Genomic DNA, 21,437 nt, shown 5'->3' with positions numbered 1-21,437 from the left:
ATAATAGATAGTCACCTGCAATTGATATTATGGAAATAAATTATGTAAGATATATTTCCATAAATTAAATTTCAGTCACCTGAAATTGAAATTATGGAAATAAATAATGTAGAATATATTACAAATAAGTATATTTTCAAAAGAAAGTGTATATTCAAAAGCATGGCCACCATAAAGCAGTGAAAAGGCATTGATAACTATACGCTGAGTATCCTAAATGTGCTGTGAGAAGGATGGGCACTTATAAGCTTTTAGCTTATATCCTAGATGCCTTTTGATCACCTTCCCGTGGCCGTTTCTTTCTCTGCTGATGTAAAATTTGTACTGTATTGATTCTGTGAAGATGTTCAAATATAACTAAACTAAACTATACGTCTTCACGGGGACCAGGTATATTTTCTCCCAGAATTCCTGCCACCAACCCAATTTAATCATTTCCATTAAATACTTTTTTTTTGTGAACTACAAAATATTTAAATTTATTCAGGTTGCATTATAGTTGCGAATTCTGTTGCTCCTCGGAAATGTCTTGTTCTGTGACAAAAATCCAAGTTACATCACTGTCTTATATCTAAAATATTGTCTCCTGTACTGCAACAGAATCAGTGGTCAGACTAAAATAATGATGTCAAAAAGAAAATGATAAAATAAATCCTTAATTTTTTACAAAATGTAGATTATTAATTTTTCTATTATGAATACATTACATTATTTATTACATCAGAATCTGGTCATCACAAGGGAACATTATAGACATTAATGAGACAAAATAACCATATAAGGCCATTACAGTTGTGCGGTTATATGAGCAGAACAAAGTCAGTGGAGAATGTTAAGAACTCCCTCCTTCCATTGTCATGATGTAGTAGGTCATGTCTGTGGTCATTTCTACAAGTAAAGCTATGCAACAGTGGACACCTTTTACAGACCACAGATCCACTGACAACACAGGCTTTGCTGTTGCACCATATCAGCCCTTGTGAAATCTCACAAATCTGAGTGGCGCTCAAATGACGTGCTGGGATTCTGTCCCTGTGCCAATTTCTCTTTAACTTGATTAATGTTTTAATTAATTGGTGCTCAAGCAATGTTCAAGTTGTGGAAAAAAAGGTATATATACTGTATATTCCACACTGGCGCCTTCTCCTCTGACATATGTTTCAGAGAAAAGTGGGCACTGTGAAGTCACATGCGCTCTTCTGTCTGTATAAGATTTGAAGTAAATCTGTGTCTATGCTTACTTGTGTGTGATGATGATAGGGATTTGGCACGAAGCCAGTCAGCTTTTCATGATTTATTTACAGTAGGCCTTACACATAGCAGTAAAAAAAAAATCTCCTAATGACACAATGAATCTTTGGTTATATGAATGTATTTATTAGCATTCACATCTTTTTGGCAATCAAAAGTGTGCAATTTCTTCAGAAAAGCAAATACATATATATACTGTGAGATGAAAACATCTATATATAAAATAATTGTACCAGTGAATTTAACGCAATTTACCAACAGGTGTTTCAGTGAAATCAGGAAGACTTTAGACTTTGAACTGCAGAGATGCATCATGTGGGATACATCTGTTAATGACACGTGTATTATTTATCATGTATAAAATGTGTGAAAAAAAGTAAGGCATAAGTGAGCACATTGTTCCTACTGTGGATGTGATCAGACCAGTAGGGAGACATTGGACATAATACTTCTGGAGCCCAATTCTAACTCTACACATACCGTACACACGGTTAAATACACTGACGTTTCTACTGTGCAAGAAAGCTCTGAACAGAAGCAAATAACCTTAAAGAAGGATTTAAAGTGAATCTCGCCAATTCAGACCTTTTACAAAAGGTTTTAATTAAACCATTCTGGGCGGGATCCCTTTTTGGTGTTTTAGGCATTATGTTACACTTTAGCTATTGAAAAATAGCAGATCTACAAGCTCGCTACGAGCTTGTAGATCTTGCTATTTTTGAAAAACCGTGAAAATGTGTCACAAATCTCTGAATATATATTCTCTCAGAGCGAACTCTCTCTCTCTTTGCTTCTGGGGGGGGTCCCTGGAACAACATGTTCAGATGGGGGTCAGTGGCCAATTTCATATACATTTTGGAGTACTTGATATGAAATAGTTTGAGCACCACTGATATACTGTGGAAACATAGGTTTTTCAGAAAACTGTCATGATTTCAGAAGACATTTTCTTAAATTTCGACGTCAGGCCCTATTATGGGTTAATTAATTAGGACCTATTTGAAATACAGAATAATGTTGGCAGGACTAATGAACCTGTAGCTCAACTCTCGCCCTCAGGCTCATCGGGTAAGGTATCTTCAAGGCTCTTGGGTCTGGACCAGGACCGGACCTCTCTCCTGAGGCTCTCCTGTTGCAGCTGCTCTGCGTACAGGCTCAGTAGGGCTGCTACCTGCTCCTGGTCCTTACATGTGAGGGTAAGTGTCCCGTGAGGGTACGTGTCCCGTAGCCATGCTCTGTACTGAGGACAAGAACATAACACAGAAATAAATCCATTATCCAGTTTATTTTTAAGATTATTTTTTTTTGCGGCTTACGCCTTTATTGATTTTTTAAGGGATAGAAAGTAGGCTGACAGGAAACGGGAGAGAGATGGGGGGATGACATGCGGTAAAGGCCGTGTCGGGTCCGGGAGTCGAACCCGCGGCACACTGCGACTGGATTACCAGTCCGGTGCCCAGACCGTTACGCTACGGCCTGGGCCCATTATCCAGTTTATTGAGCTTTTTTTTTAACTAAATAAAACATTTTTGCCAATGGATACTTCGGAATGTTTCATCCATCCCCACATTATACAGAAAAAAAACAACATGTATGTGAAAATGTAAATGAGTTGAACACAGACTCCAAATCTTAGCTACTTGTTTATCATTCACCTAAAAGTTAGAGCTGAAATCAGTGTGTAAATATGAAAAGAGTGCATGCAATACTAAGTAGTCCTACGTTTAGTTCTTCCTCAGTTACCACTGTTAAATCACATGGGCTGATCGTGTAAGGCCCGGTACTCGTTCAGTTAACATTTCGAGATTAATCCCTTGCTTCATTTGTCATGTTAAATCCAAAGAAAAATTAATTAACCACAACAGTTAAAATTGCTTTATGTACCGGGTACCTAGTTTTAAGGTGTTTCTTCTTCGGGTCAGTGAAAAAAAGATCCAGGAAGTGAGATGTTATGCAACACATCAGAAAACAATGCAGATATTTCTCAACTCTTAAGATTAGATTAGATTAGATTTTTTTTTTTTTTTATCTCAGAGGGATGTTAGTTTCCACAGCCTGTTCAAACAAACAAACAAACACAGTAAAAGACAAAAGATAAAGATAGGATAATCTCCAAAAGAACCTAACCTTTAATGCTGCTATGGCCACCGCAGAGTGGACAAAACACTTGCTAAAGCGACATTTTTCAGATCTCAAAGTTCTATATCTCTGCCCAGATGGCATCATTGTGAAGTGTTGATTCATTATGTGTATATGGCGAATAAGAACTTAGTTTAGAGGCAGTACAGTATGTGCGATACTGCCGGTAAGTTTGGTTTTGTTGGAGAACTGATGAGTTACTTTGATTTTGCCATTTTGTAGACGTGCGTGTACAGTATGCTGTTCTGAAAGATCATCAGAGGAATTGATGTGTGCCTGCTTGCAGCAAGTTTGTTTACATCAGTGGTTTTCAAGCATTCCTTTTGAGGACCCCTAGTTTGATACATTAGGAACCCCCATTTGTTACAATTTGTAACAATATGGGACCCAAATGTACCTGTAAAAGAGAGAGAACAAATGGAACCAAATGGACACGCATTTGCTTATTTGTAAACTCATTTATAGACCCATAAGGGTCTATATTTGGTTCCTAACTATCAATCATTTAGCTGGTAGAGGGGAATCCCTGAAACCTTGAAGGACCCCTGGGGAGAAACACTGGTTTACATTATGTTACTATGCCGCTAACTAAAGTTCGAGGAAACCAGTGATAATCTATTCTGTCCAGGCACGCTTGTCGACACACAAGGCCATCAGTTCAGTGCTTTAATGAATTGCATAATGGTTGGCTTCAGAATAGCTGTATAAACAGAATAAACTGTATATGCCCCTGAAGCTCACGGTATTCGAATCATGCAATGAACTCTGGGTTGGGCCTCTGGCCAGAGGTTGAACACAAAATAACAAAATAATTCCAAATAAAAGTAAAAAACGGGCATGTGAACTAAACTAAATTGAAAACAAATATATCAAACCAGAGCTTACATTCCAAGTAGGTATTATGTTTTATCTTTTTAATATTAAATATAGATGCAGGTGGAGTAAATGCTAGTATTAAAGTAAGTCTAAGTTAAATTAAAGGTAGTGAATTTGTTAAAAGGTTAAAGGTGTATATTCTGATAGTCGCTAAAGAGTGTTTGTTCAGGAACAGGGGCCTCCCCATCTAAAGAGTGTTTGTTCAGGAACAGCCCCCCCCCATCTAAAGAGTGTTTGTTCAGGAACACCCCCCCCCCCATCTAAAGAGTGTTTGTTCAGGAACAGGGGCCTCCCCATCTAAAGAGTGTTTGTTCAGGAACAGCCCCCCCCCCATCTAAAGAGTGTTTGTTCAGGAACAGGGGCCTCCCCATCTAAAGAGTGTTTGTTCAGGAAGAGGGGCCTCCCCATCTAAAGAGTGTTTGTTCAGGAACAGGGGCCTCCCCATCTAAAGAGTGTTTGTTCAGGAACAGGGGCCTCCCCATCTAAAGAGTGTTTGTTCAGGAACAGGGGCCTCCCCATCTAAAGAGTGTTTGTTCAGGAACAGGGCCCCCCCCCATCTAAAGAGTGTTTGTTCAGGAACAGGGGCCTCCCCATCTAAAGAGTGTTTGTTCAGGAACAGGGGCCTCCCCATCTAAAGAGTGTTTGTTCAGGAACAGCCCCCCCCCCATCTAAAGAGTGTTTGTTCAGGAACAGGGCCCCCCCCATCTAAAGAGTGTTTGTTCAGGAAGAGGGGCCTCCCCATCTAAAGAGTGTTTGTTCAGGAACAGGGGCCTCCCCATCTAAAGAGTGTTTGTTCAGGAACAGGGGCCTCCCCATCTAAAGAGTGTTTGTTCAGGAACAGGGGCCTCCCCATCTAAAGAGTGTTTGTTCAGGAACAGGGGCCTCCCCATCTAAAGAGTGTTTGTTCAGGAACAGGGGCCTCCCCATCTAAAGAGTGTTTGTTCAGGAACAGGGGCCTCCCCATCTAAAGAGTGTTTGTTCAGGAACAGGGGCCTCCCCATCTAAAGAGTGTTTGTTCAGGAACAGCCCCCCCCATCTAAAGAGTGTTTGTTCAGGAACAGCCCCCCCCCCATCTAAAGAGTGTTTGTTCAGGAACAGGGGCCTCCCCATCTAAAGAGTGTTTGTTCAGGAACAGGGGCCTCCCCATCTAAAGAGTGTTTGTTCAGGAACAGGGCCCCCCCATCTAAAGAGTGTTTGTTCAGGAACAGGGGCCTCCCCATCTAAAGAGTGTTTGTTCAAGAACAGGGCCCCCCCATCTAAAGAGTGTTTGTTCAGGAACAGGGCCCCCCCCCCCATCTAAAGAGTGTTTGTTCAGGAACAGGGGCCTCCCCATCAGGAACAGGGGCCTCCCCATCTCACTTACTTTAGTGAACAGAAAACATTTTTTTTGTTGGTACGCGGTAATTTCATGGAGAGAATACATTTATCAGCTTTAATATTAGCGTTCCACTTCAATTTTGTCTGCACATTTATTTGGGCTGAGCTTCAAACAAAGGGAAAGCTCGCCCAGATGTCTCTCAGGCCAATTGCCAGAGATGTGGCCTGTGAGTCTTATGAACAGCCTACACATCCTCCGTTCCGAAGAAATTCGTGCTCGCAGGAATTTCTCCTCCCCTGCCTTATTTACGGGAAAGGTCCACATGTGTTTGGTATGTGGACATTTCCACATTCCACATGGAGAATCTGTAATTGTACTGGTGACGAGATGTAGCTAGCTGCAGGGTGCATACCACATGGGCTCTAATGCCCGACAGTGAGTCCCGCCTTGTTTTCAGGTTGTCAATTTCATCCAATCGGGAGAGAGAACTCGTACAAGATACAGCATAAACAAGTGAAATTGTAAGTGAACGGAAAAAGAGCAGACAAAATTGGAACTGGAACACTATACAATTTTAAGATGAAACTATTATTGAAACTATTTTTAGTATTAAACGAAAATGATATTAACTAATTAACAAAAGAGCTGATAAATTATCTTTCATGTTCGTTTGTTCGTACGTCTAAAGCTGAAATGAGCTAAAGAGCTGGAGAGTGGGTCACACCTGTTCCTGAACAAACACTCAGGTGTCTGACATGCTGTGTATGTGTGCACAATATATCAGTGATCACTGATTATTCTTATGAGAATATAGAGCGTAACAAAACAAAATCACTAACACTTAAGCACAACACTCACTCATGTGCCAGTATCACTATTTCTATCATCACTATTATCACTATTTCAGCTGACATTCAAAGTGGGTTTGTACAGTATTACGTTCTTACTTCTTATCTTCTTATTCTTTGGGATCTGTACATGAGGGGTTCATATGACTATTATGTCATATCACTGTGTATCCTTAGCCTTCAGCTTCAGGGGGGGGTTGTGAGCTCAGTGTCAAATCTGTGTCATGCCTGCACAACATTGTTCTGGAGCATTACGTGAGCAAAGCCGCACTGCAAAATGCAATACGATATCGTTGCAATAAATGCTATTCTTTTTCATTACAGCTGTATTTACTATAGAAGCCACTGATTTTGTTTGTTCTGTTGATGATTATGATGATTATCATCATGATTGTTGTTATTATTTGGCATTAGTTGTGTTAGTTTAATAGATTATTGGTTCATTAGATTAGATTATTTGTGGGCCTCTCAACGGCCTAATTGATTGTGAGCATAGGGTATACAGTACGTAGGCCTGGGTGGACTAGCGGATTCTAATGCCATCAATGCATTGAAAGGGAGTAAGGGACAAAATCACACTTAATCAAGAGCATTCAATGCTTCAGTAGACGGCTAGACGCATGCATGTACTGTACTGACCTACCGCAACCGTCTCCAGTGCGAAACATCATATTGTGACGTGTTGGAGAATTTCAGTATAGGCTGCAATCTGCAAATCTAACCCTAATCTCAGTCATTCATTCCTCCGTTCTAAATAGTAGCCTACATTTACTCTCCGATTAATATTAACGAGCTTCGGTTAACGGTAATGAAACACATTCAAAATGGTCATCCAATAATCAACCAATAACCAACCATCCAATAATGTTTGACATTTACTTTTTTACTTTGGAATATCTAATGTGTTCCACTGGAAGGCTCCGGAAGGACCACTAATATTGTCTAGCAGCTAGACAATTAGTTGGTAGACACTTATTTCTAACACTCAAAATAATGTAATAAGAACAGCAAACGCTTATCTAAGTTTGTATTATAATATATACAATATTGAAAAGTTACAAAGCACAACAAATGAATCCAGACCTTGAATAGCCCACACTTTCAGACTAAGGCAGGTATGGGAAAAGTATAACTAAAAGAAACCGCACTTCCACTTAAATCCTCGAAATCAGTACCAGATCACCAACAGATCTTGTGTCGCAAGGTGCTGACAGTAGAGTTAAACACGTGATGTCCATTACCAAGCTGATGCAATCCCAGCAAACCCCTAGAGTTCCCCATTCTCCGCTCAGACATGCTGGAGACCGCTCTACAGGCCTTCCTGCCCTAACAGACTGCTTCAGCCCATTAGCCTGAGGCCGTTTCTACTAATGATTTCTAAATCAGCGCTGTGAGCTTGTATATCTGCTATTTTTGAGCAGCCATCTCTTTTTCATGTTATGTGTATATGTATATGTATCTATGTGTTTATGTGAGTGCAATACTTCTGATAACTCAAAGACATTTCATTACCCTGAACTACTTGAACTTTTACAGTATTTCTAAAACGAGGTAGACAAACCTTCATGCCCAGATTTTCCAAGTGAAATCTGGGCAACCTGTGGTCTTGCAGGAGTCCACAATCAAATGAGCAGCATGTCGTATAATTCAGTTATTACAATTATGATATAATATGACATGAATGACTATTTTCTATCTATCAATCTATCCAGCTCAAATCCAATTATATGATATTTATAAATGTTTATATAAACCAAAACATATTTCTATATCAGTGTCCCTAGGACAGAACATTTAAAAATGTGTTTCCAAATCGGGTATTTTTTTTTATTTCATACAGAAGGATGGTCTTCCTGATGTCTTTGTCACACCTCCAACGGTGCCATGGAGGACTATGCATGGCAGGGGCTAAGCCTGACCGCATACCAGAAAGGTAAGTTTTGCTGCATCAGCCGGGGACCACCATTCATGGATGTTTCGCCCCTTACCCAGAACATCTCCTGGTAGCGGGGCAGTGAACAGGGACGTCTCCCTGACACCCCCTGCAGCGCAACTTATTTTGATGCCCCCCCCCCCCCCCCCCCCCACGTCCTTGAGCAGGCGTGACGTGGAGTTACCAACAAAGCCTCTAGCTCCCACCTCCACCGGGTACGTCCTTGCACTCCATCAAACAAATTGTAGATATACAGGTACTGTACCGAGGTTTGTGTCTGAGAAAAACGCCTTGAGCTAAAAACCTGTTCTGACATGGGTACCATACCATTCCACAAGCAATTACTGTAAATGACAACATATGCCTGCTCTACAAAAAATGAAAATGAAAGTAGACAAAGCAAAAGTATGCGAGTATGACCGGAAACAAATAAATATCTCCCTGGAATATTAACTCACAATGATGAGGAAGGGAGCTGTCTGACTCACAATGATGTTATGTTTGAGAATATCTGATGAAAATCACACAGTCTGCAAACACTTCCGTGGCCCAGGGGGATTTAAGGACAAATGTGGACTTGTGTTTGAGAATATCAACCACAAAAACGAATATTGGAAGAAAGGGACAATTCAAGTTTTGTTGAACATAACCCGATTACTTATGATCATAAAATTACTCTACACAGAAAAATGCTGATTCCTGTACTGATTACATTTCTGTTTGACTGTACCCTGTACCGATTACATTTCTGCCAATACAGTAGTCAAACAATCAATCAAAACAAGTGTGGGCTCGAGTGGCTCTCTTCTCGATGATGTATTGAATTTGACCCACCTGACATCACAGCCCCCCCCCCCCCCCTCCCTCTGTCTTCCTATTGGTTAACCCACATGAGGGTCACAGCCAAGAGGGCAAACAGACCCTGGAATAAATAAAGAACATTAACGATAATAACAATAGTGGACTGGCTACTCGAGCCCACAATTAACATTCATTCTAGGGATTGGATCAGATTAATTGGCCATTAACTACCTAGCTAGGTATATGTGTATTTTATGTGCATGATGCATCGTGAGTGTACCTCTTTGAGACTTTTTTTTTATGTTTTTTTATGGCTTTCGCCTTTTGATATGTTTTAACCCATTCTGAACGGGCACCCATTTTGGTGTCGGCATCATGTTATGCTTTAGCTATTTAAAAATAGCAGATCTACAAGCTCATATCGCGCCACCGAGTGGCGCGATACGAGCTTGTAGGTCTGCTATTTTTTGAAAAATCGAAGAGCGACTGACATTTTTTAGAATCTGATCTCGGGTCAGAATGGGTTAATCAGACCAGTGTGTGTCCGGCGGAAACCTCGTATGAATCTGATCTCAGGTCAGAATGGGTTAACTACCTAGCTAGGTGTATGTGTATTTTATGTGCATGATGCATCGTGAGTGTACCTCTTGAGACTTTTTTTTATGTTTTTTTATGGCTTTATGGCCTTTTGATATGTTTTATAGAGGGACAGTCAGTCAGTAGGCTGACAGGAAATGGGGAGAGATGGTGCAGTGCAGCTCTCCAAAGGTGAGGTGTCCAAATCGAATCGGTGTACCTCTGAGACTTGTGCCGTCTGGTACTCCTGCAGCTGCTGTTGGAAGCCGTAGTTTGGGCCGACGAATGAGCGGACAGCTTTGACGGCACCCAGACACTCGTCCCAGCTGTGGTGGGTGACGGTCATCAGGTAGGCCACCACCATGGTGGTGCTGCGGGACACGCCTGCAAGACTAGAACAATGGTGTTGTTGCTTGTTGATTAGCTCCATTCTACAAGTGCCTTCTAAATCGTGACAGTTTTCTGAAAAACCTCATGTTTTTTAGTGTCAGTGGTGCTAATCATATGTGGTAATCATATGTATTTGGCCGCCGACCCCCATCTCAAAATATGTAGTTCCAGGGACCTACCCCAGAAGCAAAGATTTTAGTTAAAAACATTCGCTCTGAAAGAATGTATATTCAAAGATTTGCACCACATTTGCACCGATTTTTCAAAAATAGCATAGGTCTGCTATTTTTCAACAGCGAAAGCATAACATAATGCTCAAAACACCAAAAGGGGTTCCCGCCGAGAATGGGTTAGACAAAAAAAGTTATTCCTGGACGGCGAAAACCGGCACTACCTTCCTTCCCGCTGCACCAAATCTCTTTGCCAAAGATAGTCGATATGCCTAGCAGGGATACTATGTGCATATAACTGACGTTCAGAGTAATAATAAACACTTACCAGTGCACCAGACACGATCCACCATTGAGACGACATTCATGGATAAAACTGATGCACTCTTTAAAATGTTGTGACCTTTAAAAAAAACAACAGCACAGATACAAACTGATTAACATGTTGACTATAATAAAGATTAATTCTAAAAACTACAGCATATAGCAGTGGATTTTATTGTTTTCAATTACTGTATTGATACTAAACACAAACAGACTTATAGCATGTTATGTAGACAGCCCTAGAATTGCATTTTATGTAGTCATAGCACTTTATAGTATACAGTATATGTATAGTATAGTATAGTATAGTATAGTATAAGTATAGTATAGATGTATAGTTTTATTATATAGATATCCCACTGATACGTTCTTAGCTTACGCATGTTTCATGAAAACTACTTTTTTATGTATGTGATGTATTGCTATGCTTTTGTTCTTGCTTAATGTAAGTCGCTCTGGATTAAGAGCGTCGGCTAAATGCCTAAATTGTAAATTGTACAGTACAGTATACTATGTAAAGAAGTTGTCACGTTGGCCACCACTGGCTTACTGTACATCAAGAAACTAACTTTCAACTCTTGTCAGGCTAAGGTACGAGGCTACGAATAGGTTTCAGGTTACACACATTATGGGATATGAGAAAGGACAACATGAACTGAAACCTTGTGTTTAAAGACCTCAATGGACACCACCCTCTACAAAATGCACAGCCATACTGTCAGTTTTAGTCAAGTCAAATCTCTGGGTAGATTCAGTGGGACGTCTCAGTCGAGAAGGGGGTAACTGTGTTTGAGATTCTAATTGAGACTAATGTTTGTTCCTTGACACCTCATCTACACAGACAAGGAGCGAGCATGTATGTGTCTGTCTGTCTGTCTGTCTGTCTGTCCGTCCGTCCGTCCGTTTGAGCACGGAATGTGCTCGGCTGATTGGCTGAGCACGGAATGTGATGTATGATGATAAGAGCGCCCCTCACTTCACACGAGTGTGATATCTTACATCGGCACCGTGCGCGTGCATAAACCATATATTTGTAGGCTATATAGGCCTATTTTGACAGAATTAGGCAATTTGTCATCAATTGTTAGAGATACATTTGTCTGAGGGTTTGTTAAGATTTGCGAGGTCTAAAAAAGATTGCAGACAAGCTCATGACTTTAACTATGTTGGACGGCTATTTTCCCACCACAGGTCCAATTAGCGTCTTTTATTATTATTTGCTGTAGCTGACATCGAGTGCTGTGGGTTTTTTTCCCTCCCCAACAACACAGTCAGACAGCAGCTCAAACAAGCTATAAGACTCCCAGTGTGCGTTGTGTCACTGTGTGCGCCAATCTACGCCTGCATCTTCACTTCCTAAACACACCGTGCTTGGAAGGGTGCATTTGATTTATTGTTCTCGTACTTTCAATTGCTACATGTCCAAACCACACACTTTATTGACGTCGTTTGTACCGGGCAAGGACAAATGACATTCCACCAAGAGTGTCTGTGATTTGTTTTCCTACCAAATACTGTACATACTGTACGTTGATGTCAAATATTTATCATTTACCACACAGGTGCTAAAGTATGTGTGTTCGTTTGGATGCTTGAAGCTGGGCTAAATCTATTTAGCTGCTCGTCAAAACATTCTGCCAAAATAAAGCGATCGCTAAAATAAACTGACTCAAGTCAATTCCATAGGAGTTATTCTACCCTTTTGCTCAAACTAAACGCGATGTGGATCATGTCAAAATCCTATCCAACCACCTGAACCCTAGCATCCCTATTACTGAACATGTCATAATAGGCAACACTTGGCGAGAATAGCAAATCTACAAGCTTGTAGTGAGGATAGACCCCATGGGACCACGGCCAACAAAGTATATATTTTTTAAAGCTCAGCTCAAGACCCACCTCTACAACATTGCTTTTAAGTGATTTTTTATTTTTATTTTTGTTATTCATGTCCTCACTGTATTGTATTACTGCTTGTTTTTTATTGTCGTTTTTTAATGTCGTTGCCTTAGTTTATCTGTTCTTATCTTTGTACCACTGCCCTCTCCTGATTTGACACTGCGCTATTGTCCTATTGTTTTAAACTGCATGCCTGTTTTAATGCTGTTTTGTTTAGCTTTTGTTTTTATTTATTTTTCTGCTCTGTAAAGCACTTTGAGCTACATTTATGTATGAAAGGTGCTATATAAATAAAGTTTATTATTATTATTATTATTATTATTATATAGGGTTTAAGTGGTTAAATAATGCCAGGAAACACTGGTGGTTGAGTTGCACAATGAAGAAGCGTATGGTTGATAACACTGTCTCCTGAGGAGCAGAGGATGGTTACTCAATAGCCTCAACAGACTGTGGCTAAAATAGATGGACTGACACTTTTCGTCTTTCCTTCTTCCTGTGATCCAAGCTCGTCTTTAAAAGATGTCCCCTCAGCACTTCACTCTGTCTCTCCTAGCCCGAGAGGTTTCCGGCAAACTTGTTCAATGTGCAGAAATGCATCTTGTGGTGATGAGTTTAACCAGCGGAACAAGGAGAATGGGGTTTGTTCACAAACACAAACACGTGACTCAGGTTGTATTATTCACACATTTTGTAAACAGTCTCCCAAAATAGTTACCCCTAAATTTACAAGATACAGTATGCATCGCACGCTGTACGTATTACCACCAACTTCAGAGCAACTGCACTGCACTGCACTACAAACTCATTATCACAAACTCTCCACAAAGTTATCGACAATGCAAGTCAATAAGACTATTTCCACAAAGTGCCCATATTATAAGTTATTGAGTCCCAGGAAGATGGAGGTCCCTAAAAGCAGTAGTAGGCAGAGGCATTACTCTTGGCCCCATGGGCCCCCAACTGTGGTGGAGGCGACAGTTGGCCCGTCTGTTCCAGAGGGATTGTGACAGAGGAGGGCTTATAAAAGCTCTGGGTGGTCGAGGCTAACAGCCGGATCTCACAGTACGGTTTCCTTCCTTTGCAGCCTGAGGGAAGGACGCTTGATTGCGACAGGAGAGGTCAGGCACCCCCCCCCCCCCCCCCACCTCTCAACCCAATCAGCAACGTCCAACAAAATAGCAAGCTTCAATCCTCATTAACTCCAATTTGACCCCACTCTGTTCTCTTCTCTCTACAGACAGAAGCAGAAGCTCTGTAGCCTCGACACATCTTTTAGAAGTGGAGGAGAGCTCAAATCCAAGACTTGAATCTCTAGGCAGCCAATTGAATACAGACCGTCATCCTTCATCAACTTTTCTCGCTCTAAACCTAAACCCACGTTTCTCTTAGTGCCATTATTAACCAGCCTATCGGGCTGTTTACACACGACGTGGACAGGTGGCAAAATTGCTGCGCTGCAAAATCATAAATATTGTTGGCCAATCTCTGTTAATAGTATCGTGACCGTCCTGAGCGATGACAACACAGACATCACGTACAGTATGTCAAAATAACTCACCAAATGAACACCATGACATAACGCTACACCTAAATTCCCATAACATAATCAAAGTCCCAATTTCCCATATTCCAATAACGCCTATATAAACACAATAAACCACCCTTCCTGCACCTCACGGCATGCTGGGAAATCCCATTCGTCTAGCCAGCGTCATACCAAAGCCTCCACGGGTTGTGCAAGGATGCGCTGTGATTGGCCAGTCACTGTGATTGACAGCCTAAACCTAACCCTAACCTTAACCTCAGTAAAACTATACCTAAGCCTAACCCTAACCCTAACCTTAAACTCAGTTTACTCAGGTTATAAGCACAACCCATGATGGATTTAGTATGTCGCGTCTAGCCAAAGGCTAGGTCAGCAGCTGGAGGGGGTCAAAGTTCAATTTGGTTGAACTTTGAGCGGAGTGGCAGACAGTGAAAGCGTGGCGGAAAGCCACTGCATTCACCGACACCCCAGAGCGTAGGTTTGACGAGCTTTTCAATGAAGTCAAAGAAAGCACTTGCCGCCTGTCCATGTCAGCCAATAATAACCAGCAAGACATATTTGTGATGAGATTTTAAGAATCTAGATAGCTGCTGCCTGATCTGATGTAACCTAATTCACGGTTCAGTGTACACTGCAAAAGTGTTCATTTCACTCCAAGAGTGTATTGACCCATAAGGGTATAAGAAGACATCATTTGGATGAGATCCAAATCTATAGAGGGTATGCGCATGGCGCATGCATTAACCCATTCTGACCGGGCACCCATTTTGGTGTTGGCATCATGTCGTGCTTTAGCTATTGAAAAATAGCAGATCTACAAGCTCATATCGCGCCACCGAGTGGCGCGATACGAGCTTGTAGGTCTGCTATTTTTGAAAAAAAAGAACGACTGACATTTTTAGAATCTGATCTCAGGTCAGAATGGGTTCATCAGACCAGCGTGTGTCCAGTGGAAACCTCGTATGAATCTGATTAAGTGAATGGCAAATCGAGTGGCAAATTGAGTGGCACAGTGAGTGCCACTAAACGTTGCATTAAACGTTGTTTAATGCAATCAAATAGGCCTTTTCCGTTTGGATGTATGGGCTGTCAAGGCTTTTTTTCCACTCAGTAGGTGTTCCCGCATGACTTATGATGATGTCACGTGCATACCCTCTGTACTGGAACCTGCCGTAGCTGCTGTGACTGATCTAATGGCTAATTTGATTGTGGCGTTAGTTTGGAGTGTGGGTCTGTGTCTGGGGTTTTGGAGGAGAGATATGGTAGTAGAAAAGCAACTTAGTAGGGACTGTCACTGCACTGTACTGCACCTTATATCAGGAGATACAAATATACATACTGTGTATATATATTGGCCAATGAAACCTATGCAATACTGTAGCTCTTTTAAAAACTGTCACAAAAGCTATGAGTAACAACAAGCGTTAAGACTACCGGACGGTATTTCATGGGTTGAAGGACAGCTCATGGGTCTTTCAACAGTGTGTGACTACAAATTAACATGACACATTGTGTAGTCACACACACACACAACCCCCTCCCTGTTGCACTACTATGATGGCAGTGTAACAGTACAACTATACAACAGTTTTTTTTACACTCATGGTGTATTGCATGCACGCATGAGAATTTAATTGTGCAGGACAAAAATAGCCGATTTGCTCGTCTACATACGACGTAAATTCTCCATTCATTGTCAATGGCATTTCATATTTGTGTTAGGACAAAAATCTACACTATAGCTGACTATAGGAGGGGCTAGCACCCCTCAAAATATGAAGGTAAAGTACCTTAAAGGGACATTTATAAAGACATCTCTGTGAGTGCTGGCATTATTATTATTATTATTAATTATTTCTTTGGCCTGCTAGCAGATTAATAGATCATCAGACCTGAACTCATCATTCAAAAGAACTACCTAACCTTCATTTCTCGTGCTCATGGTAATGAAATGGAGTTCAAAACTAAACAAGCAGATCAATGGTCCATCGTTGTAGTCTACTGACTTGGCCCACTAAGGCCTCGACAGAGTCCGACAGAGTGACTCTGTAAAGCACTTTAGTCGTTTTTTCTTTTTTACCCAAGCTAAAAATCTAAAAGTTTCTCAACTGTGTGACTAACATAACTGTAACTGCTTTGTCACATCCTAGCACCACAATCTGGAGGTTAAAGGCTGGACACGTGTTGCACTGTTGTTGAAACCACACTGGGTGACTCATGATGGCTTCACAGACAGATGTTCAGATTGACAGTGAAATCTCTGTGTGTTAAACTCACAGGTTCTGGCTGGAAGCATCAGCTGCATGGATACATAGGTAGGTCTTGTCCTGTAACAGATAAATACATTAACAATATATATTTAAATGGTAAATGGACTGCATTTATATAGCACTTTTTCTAGTCTTTCAGAGTCGGACTACTCTAGGAAAAAGCTTTCGCACTGCGTAGGCCAGTGGACATCAATGAAAGGAATGAAAATACACCCGCACACTTTATCTGCTCGGTGCATGAGTATTTTCCTTTAATAATGCAACGTTTCGGTCCCTCCGGACCTTCTTTAGAAGAAGACCTTCTTCTGAAGACCTTCAGACCCTCAGACTACTCAAAGGCAATGTACTTCAGGGGGAGGTGGTTAGAGACCAGAATTACTGCACTGTTTTTAGGGTACTAAAAAAGGGTACCCCAGGCCTAGCTCTGGTCCATAGCTCTAATGCCATTGCATTTAGAGCTATGTTACCGATGACTTCCAGGGCTCGCAAAAATGCAGACCAGCCTCTCATCTTTAGCGTAAATAAAAATAATGTTTTTGCTTCTCGCCAATACAAAGGCGGGTTGTGTCATTAGAAAAACTACTTTCCTTAGTGGAAGCACTCTGAGCCCCCCCACCACATGTATAAAAGGTACTTTTTGGCCAAAAGGGGATTATTTGTTTTGTTACTCCACTGCACCCTCAACCGATATAGCCAAGAGAAAACCTTCATATAGAGAATATTTTTCCTACGGTGAAATTATACTACTACTACTGCTACTACTAGTACTAAGTATTAAAAGTATTAAAAGCTGTAAAACAGTTCAAACAAGAGTTGAGATCTCGGGAAAGCTATTTCAAACGAACAGGTGGGTTTTCAGGGCAGATCTACTGTATCTAAGCCTAAGTAACAGTTCTAACAATGAGTCATGACTGCCCCTATGTGGCCACAGGGACACATTACACATGAATGAGCTGCTGTGGTGGTACTAAAGCATTGCGCACTAAAGGATGTATACACAATCTTGTGCTTCTAATAACCAATAGTTTGACATACAGTATTGTGCTCTGGCATAAGGACATGAAGCAATGCTAGCTGACCTTACTTTACCACTTACCTCAAACACAGGCTTTGCATTGTTATACACCGATACGATGTGGGTGATGCCATTACTAGACAGACTTTCTCTGTTCTCTGCATCTGGGGAAAAGAGAGGGACGGATCACACTAGATTCTTCTCACTGAATTTCAATCCCCCGACCATATCTTGTTCCACCTACATACAGTCATTCCATTCACATTTCCATTGATAGGTCATTATCTAGTAATCTCATATGTTTTTTTTTGTGCTAAATGTCACTTGAGTTATTTCAAGCTAAGCAGTAAAAATCCATGGTTATTCATTTGTGATTCACACTGAGGATGACAGCACCAACAGCTGAAAAGTGGAAATCACCAAAAATGTCCAGATTATGTACTGTAACATTAATGTGATAAAACTGCATTCATTGATTTTGTATGATGTGACTAAGTAATGGCATAATCACAATTACTACAAGATCCAATCCAGAGACTTTACAGATAATCCAATTGTGTCCCATTTCAAACAACAAATTATATAATACAAATTCATTAAATGTGGCCTTTGGTTTATTACTTTTAATTGCAAATACTAATTCAATATTTGGCTTAAACATAGAATATACAATATAAAAGCCATTGCTATTCCACAACTGGGATTGGTTTCAGAGCATTATTCTGACTCTCTGGCAAAAGGCCTCCAGGTTCTCCTGTGTATTAAAGCTTAAATAACATATTGTCTGTTTCTCACCGCTTATATTCCCAAGGTAGAGCCCATCAACAACCTGTGAAGCAGCAGACATGTTGCATTCAGTAAATAAACATTACAGTACAAATGTACAAACAGAACAACTACTGTGAAATATAACTCCGGGTAGAGTCAGAACGGGGATTTAAAGCTCAAGTGATAAGCTTCATCACTTGAGCTTTAAATCTGTTCTGACTCTGTAACGTTCATGTCCTTCCCGGGATTTGAACCCAGGTCTCATGCGCAAGTGCTGATTTTTCTTCTCTCATTGTTTTTGTATTGATTTATTTAATGTTTTTAGTCAATAGATGCCTGAGAGTGTGCATTAATAGGTTACATTTGTACACTGTGAGTTAAAGATTTTACAGAGCAAGAAAGAAGTCATCCCAACACACCAAATAGTTGAGGAGTTTAGGGATATTTCACGCTAATTCGTCTAAAAGCGTCAAATCTTGCACAGAAGTAGTCCAGGACATGCTCTCATGATTTAGCTATAGGGCGCCCGAGCTGGCGACCTTTGGGATCGCCACAGCGGCAAAATCCATATGGCCACCTTTTAACAGCCTATAGATATAAGGCAAAATAAATCTACATTTCATTATGTCTTTAAGCAGCATGTGACGTGTCAAACTAGGGGGTTTTCATCATTCTGAATCCATTCCAAGCATTAGTTTTGCACTCCTTGGGCTAAAAACGGGATCACAAATGTGGCTATGGGCTATGGCTATGGGTGAATTTAGACCAAGGAGCGTTTTATGTGCAAAACTAATGCTTGGAATGGATTCAGAATCATGCAATTTACAATTTACAATTTAGGCATTTAGCAGACGCTCTTAATCCAGAGCGACTTACATTTAGGCAAGAACAAAAGCATGGGAATACATCACATAAAAGCATTTATCATGAAACATGCGTAAGATAAGAAGGTAACAGTGGAATATCTATATGATGAAACTATACATACACTATACATAATAAACTATACATATTCACTACTATGCTATACATATGTACTATGGCGTGCTATGACTATATACAATACAATTATAGTGCTGTCTACATAACATGCTATAAGTCTGTGTCAAATGCTATCTAAGCCAACAGAAATGCTATGTAAGGGGTTAGGGTAAGTGCTATGGGCCATGATGGAGTCTGAAAAGGTGGGTTTTCAGGCTACGGCGGAAGATTGGGAGTGATGCTGCAGTTCTGACTGCAATGGGAAGTGCATTCCACAGTTTTGGAGCCAGAAGGGAGAAGAGTTTGGGACGTGTGGAGCGTTGTCCCGGCGTTTTTAGTGAGGGTACTTCCAGTTTCCCTGCGTTGGCTGATCTGAGTGCGCGGGAGGGTTTGTAGGGTTCAATCATACTTGTAAGATATGGGGGAGCCATACCTTTGGTTGCTTTGAATGCCAGCATCAGAGTTTTGTATTCTGTGCGGGCAGCGACCGGGAGCCAGTGGAGGGAGCGGAGCAGGGGGGAGACATGTGAGAATTTTGGCTGGTTGAAGACCAAGCGAGCTGCTGCATTTTGGATCAGCTGGAGAGGCTTAAGTGCACATGCTGGTAGGCCAGTAAGGAGGGAGTTACAATAGTCGAGTTTTGACAAGACTGTTGTCTGGATTAGGAGCTGGGCTGATTCCTGGGTGAGGAACGGTCTAATTCGTCGTATGTTATAGAGTGTGAACCTACATGATCGAGTGACAGCTGTGATGTGAGCTTTGAACGAGAGCTGACTGTCCAGGACAACACCAAGATTCCTGGCTGTTGGGACAGACGTTACCAGGGCGTTGTCTACGGAAATAGTTAGCTCCCGCATAGGGCAGGACTTAGCTGGGAAGAAGAGAAGCTCAGTCTTGTCATGAAATCATGTCACATGGTAAATGGTAAATGGTTCATATAGCGCCTTTATCCAAGGCGCTTTACATAGTGCATTACATTCACCCATTCACACACACATTCATACACCGATTGCGGCGGAAACCATGCAAGGTACCAACCAGCACATCAGGAGCAATTTGGGGTTCAGTGTCTTGCCCAAGGACACTTCGACATGTAGACAGGAGGAGCCGGGATTCGAACCGCCGACCCATGGATCATTGGACGACCTGCTCTGCACAGTCGCCCCTCTTACTTAAAGCATGATGAAATCTTTGCCTTATATACTGTAGGCTGTTAATGGTGGCCATATGGATTGGCCGCTGTGGCAACCCCAAAAGGTCGACGGCTCGGGCGCCAGAGCTAAATCAATCGAGCATGCTCTGGGCTACATCTGTGTAAAATGTGGTTCTTTTAGACGAATTAGCACAAAAATATCCCTTATCTCTCCCTAAGCTCCTCCACTAAATACACAGCCAAAATAAATCATGCATGGTGTTCAGGACATGTTGTTGAGAAGAGAGACTAGCCACAGCTCTGTGTTGTTGACTGATCTTGATGATCTTTTACCAGATTTATGATTGCATTGTGAGTTATTATAAATAGTGTTATAAATATAGTGTTATAAGCCAGTTAGGCATACATATTTGCTTTTATACGTGACCTTATAAATCCTAAAATGCTTTATAATGGGTTATGATTATTTTATTTTATAAAGAATTATCGGTTATTTATTTATATTTGCATTAGCCCTGGACCATAGCTCTAATGGACCAGAGCTATATTTTCATTGAACTTAGAAACAGGTTAATAAATGCTGTGCTGCCTTTGGCGACTGAATTTCCCTCGTGGATTCAATAAAGTTCTCTCAAAACAGAGAGATACAGTAGGTAGCCTGCAGGGCCTAAAGCCTAAAATATCATTTCGCCTATTTAGATCGATATATTAGGCTATAATAACACAGGGGTTAAATAAACAAAACACTTCGACCAACTGCCCACACAGACTGTCAATGATATTTAATGTGTGTAGGCTACAGTAGTACAGTAGTCTTTTCATGCAACTTGATCATTCACAATAAAAACCCGTTGCATCAGCCTGCTGTAAAGTGTACATTATTACCTTGTTCATTCCATTCCCCATGGTGATCAATCAGAGCTGCTGCTGTGCTGCCGGGGACTGTATCAGACTCTATAGAGGTTGTCAATCATCAACTGTTCATAATATCACGTCCAGGGCTGTTCTCAATCTCACATACAGTATGGCACTACGCCACCACATTCGCTGTGGTTGTCATTTAATGATAATACTAATTCTGTTTGACTAGAATGCTGTCAGTCTGAGAACAGACGCCTGAGGTTGAATACAATGGTTGATTATACCGAGTGTTTCCTGATAAAGTTGACAACAGGG

General features: G+C 41.1%; 1 protein-coding gene across 1 annotated transcript; it reads right to left on the bottom strand.

Annotated features, from left to right (window-relative positions):
• Positions 1-1,365: 1,365 nt before the first annotated feature.
• Positions 1,366-21,437, bottom strand: dusp22a (dual specificity phosphatase 22a). Its single transcript, XM_083759669.1, has 7 exons — positions 21,147-21,437; positions 18,155-18,188; positions 17,441-17,523; positions 16,352-16,401; positions 10,631-10,705; positions 9,963-10,134; positions 1,366-2,491 (listed from the first exon to the last, which is right to left on the bottom strand). The coding sequence occupies exons 1-7, from the start codon at positions 21,165-21,167 to the stop codon at positions 2,294-2,296; spliced, it is 633 nt and encodes a 210-aa protein (XP_083615795.1). The 5' UTR covers positions 21,168-21,437; the 3' UTR covers positions 1,366-2,293.

This window comes from Protomyctophum parallelum (assembly GCF_964188405.1).
Source record: "Protomyctophum parallelum genome assembly, chromosome: 2".
Taxonomy (NCBI): domain Eukaryota; kingdom Metazoa; phylum Chordata; class Actinopteri; order Myctophiformes; family Myctophidae; genus Protomyctophum; species Protomyctophum parallelum.
This window is presented reverse-complemented; position numbering and strand designations above follow the sequence as displayed.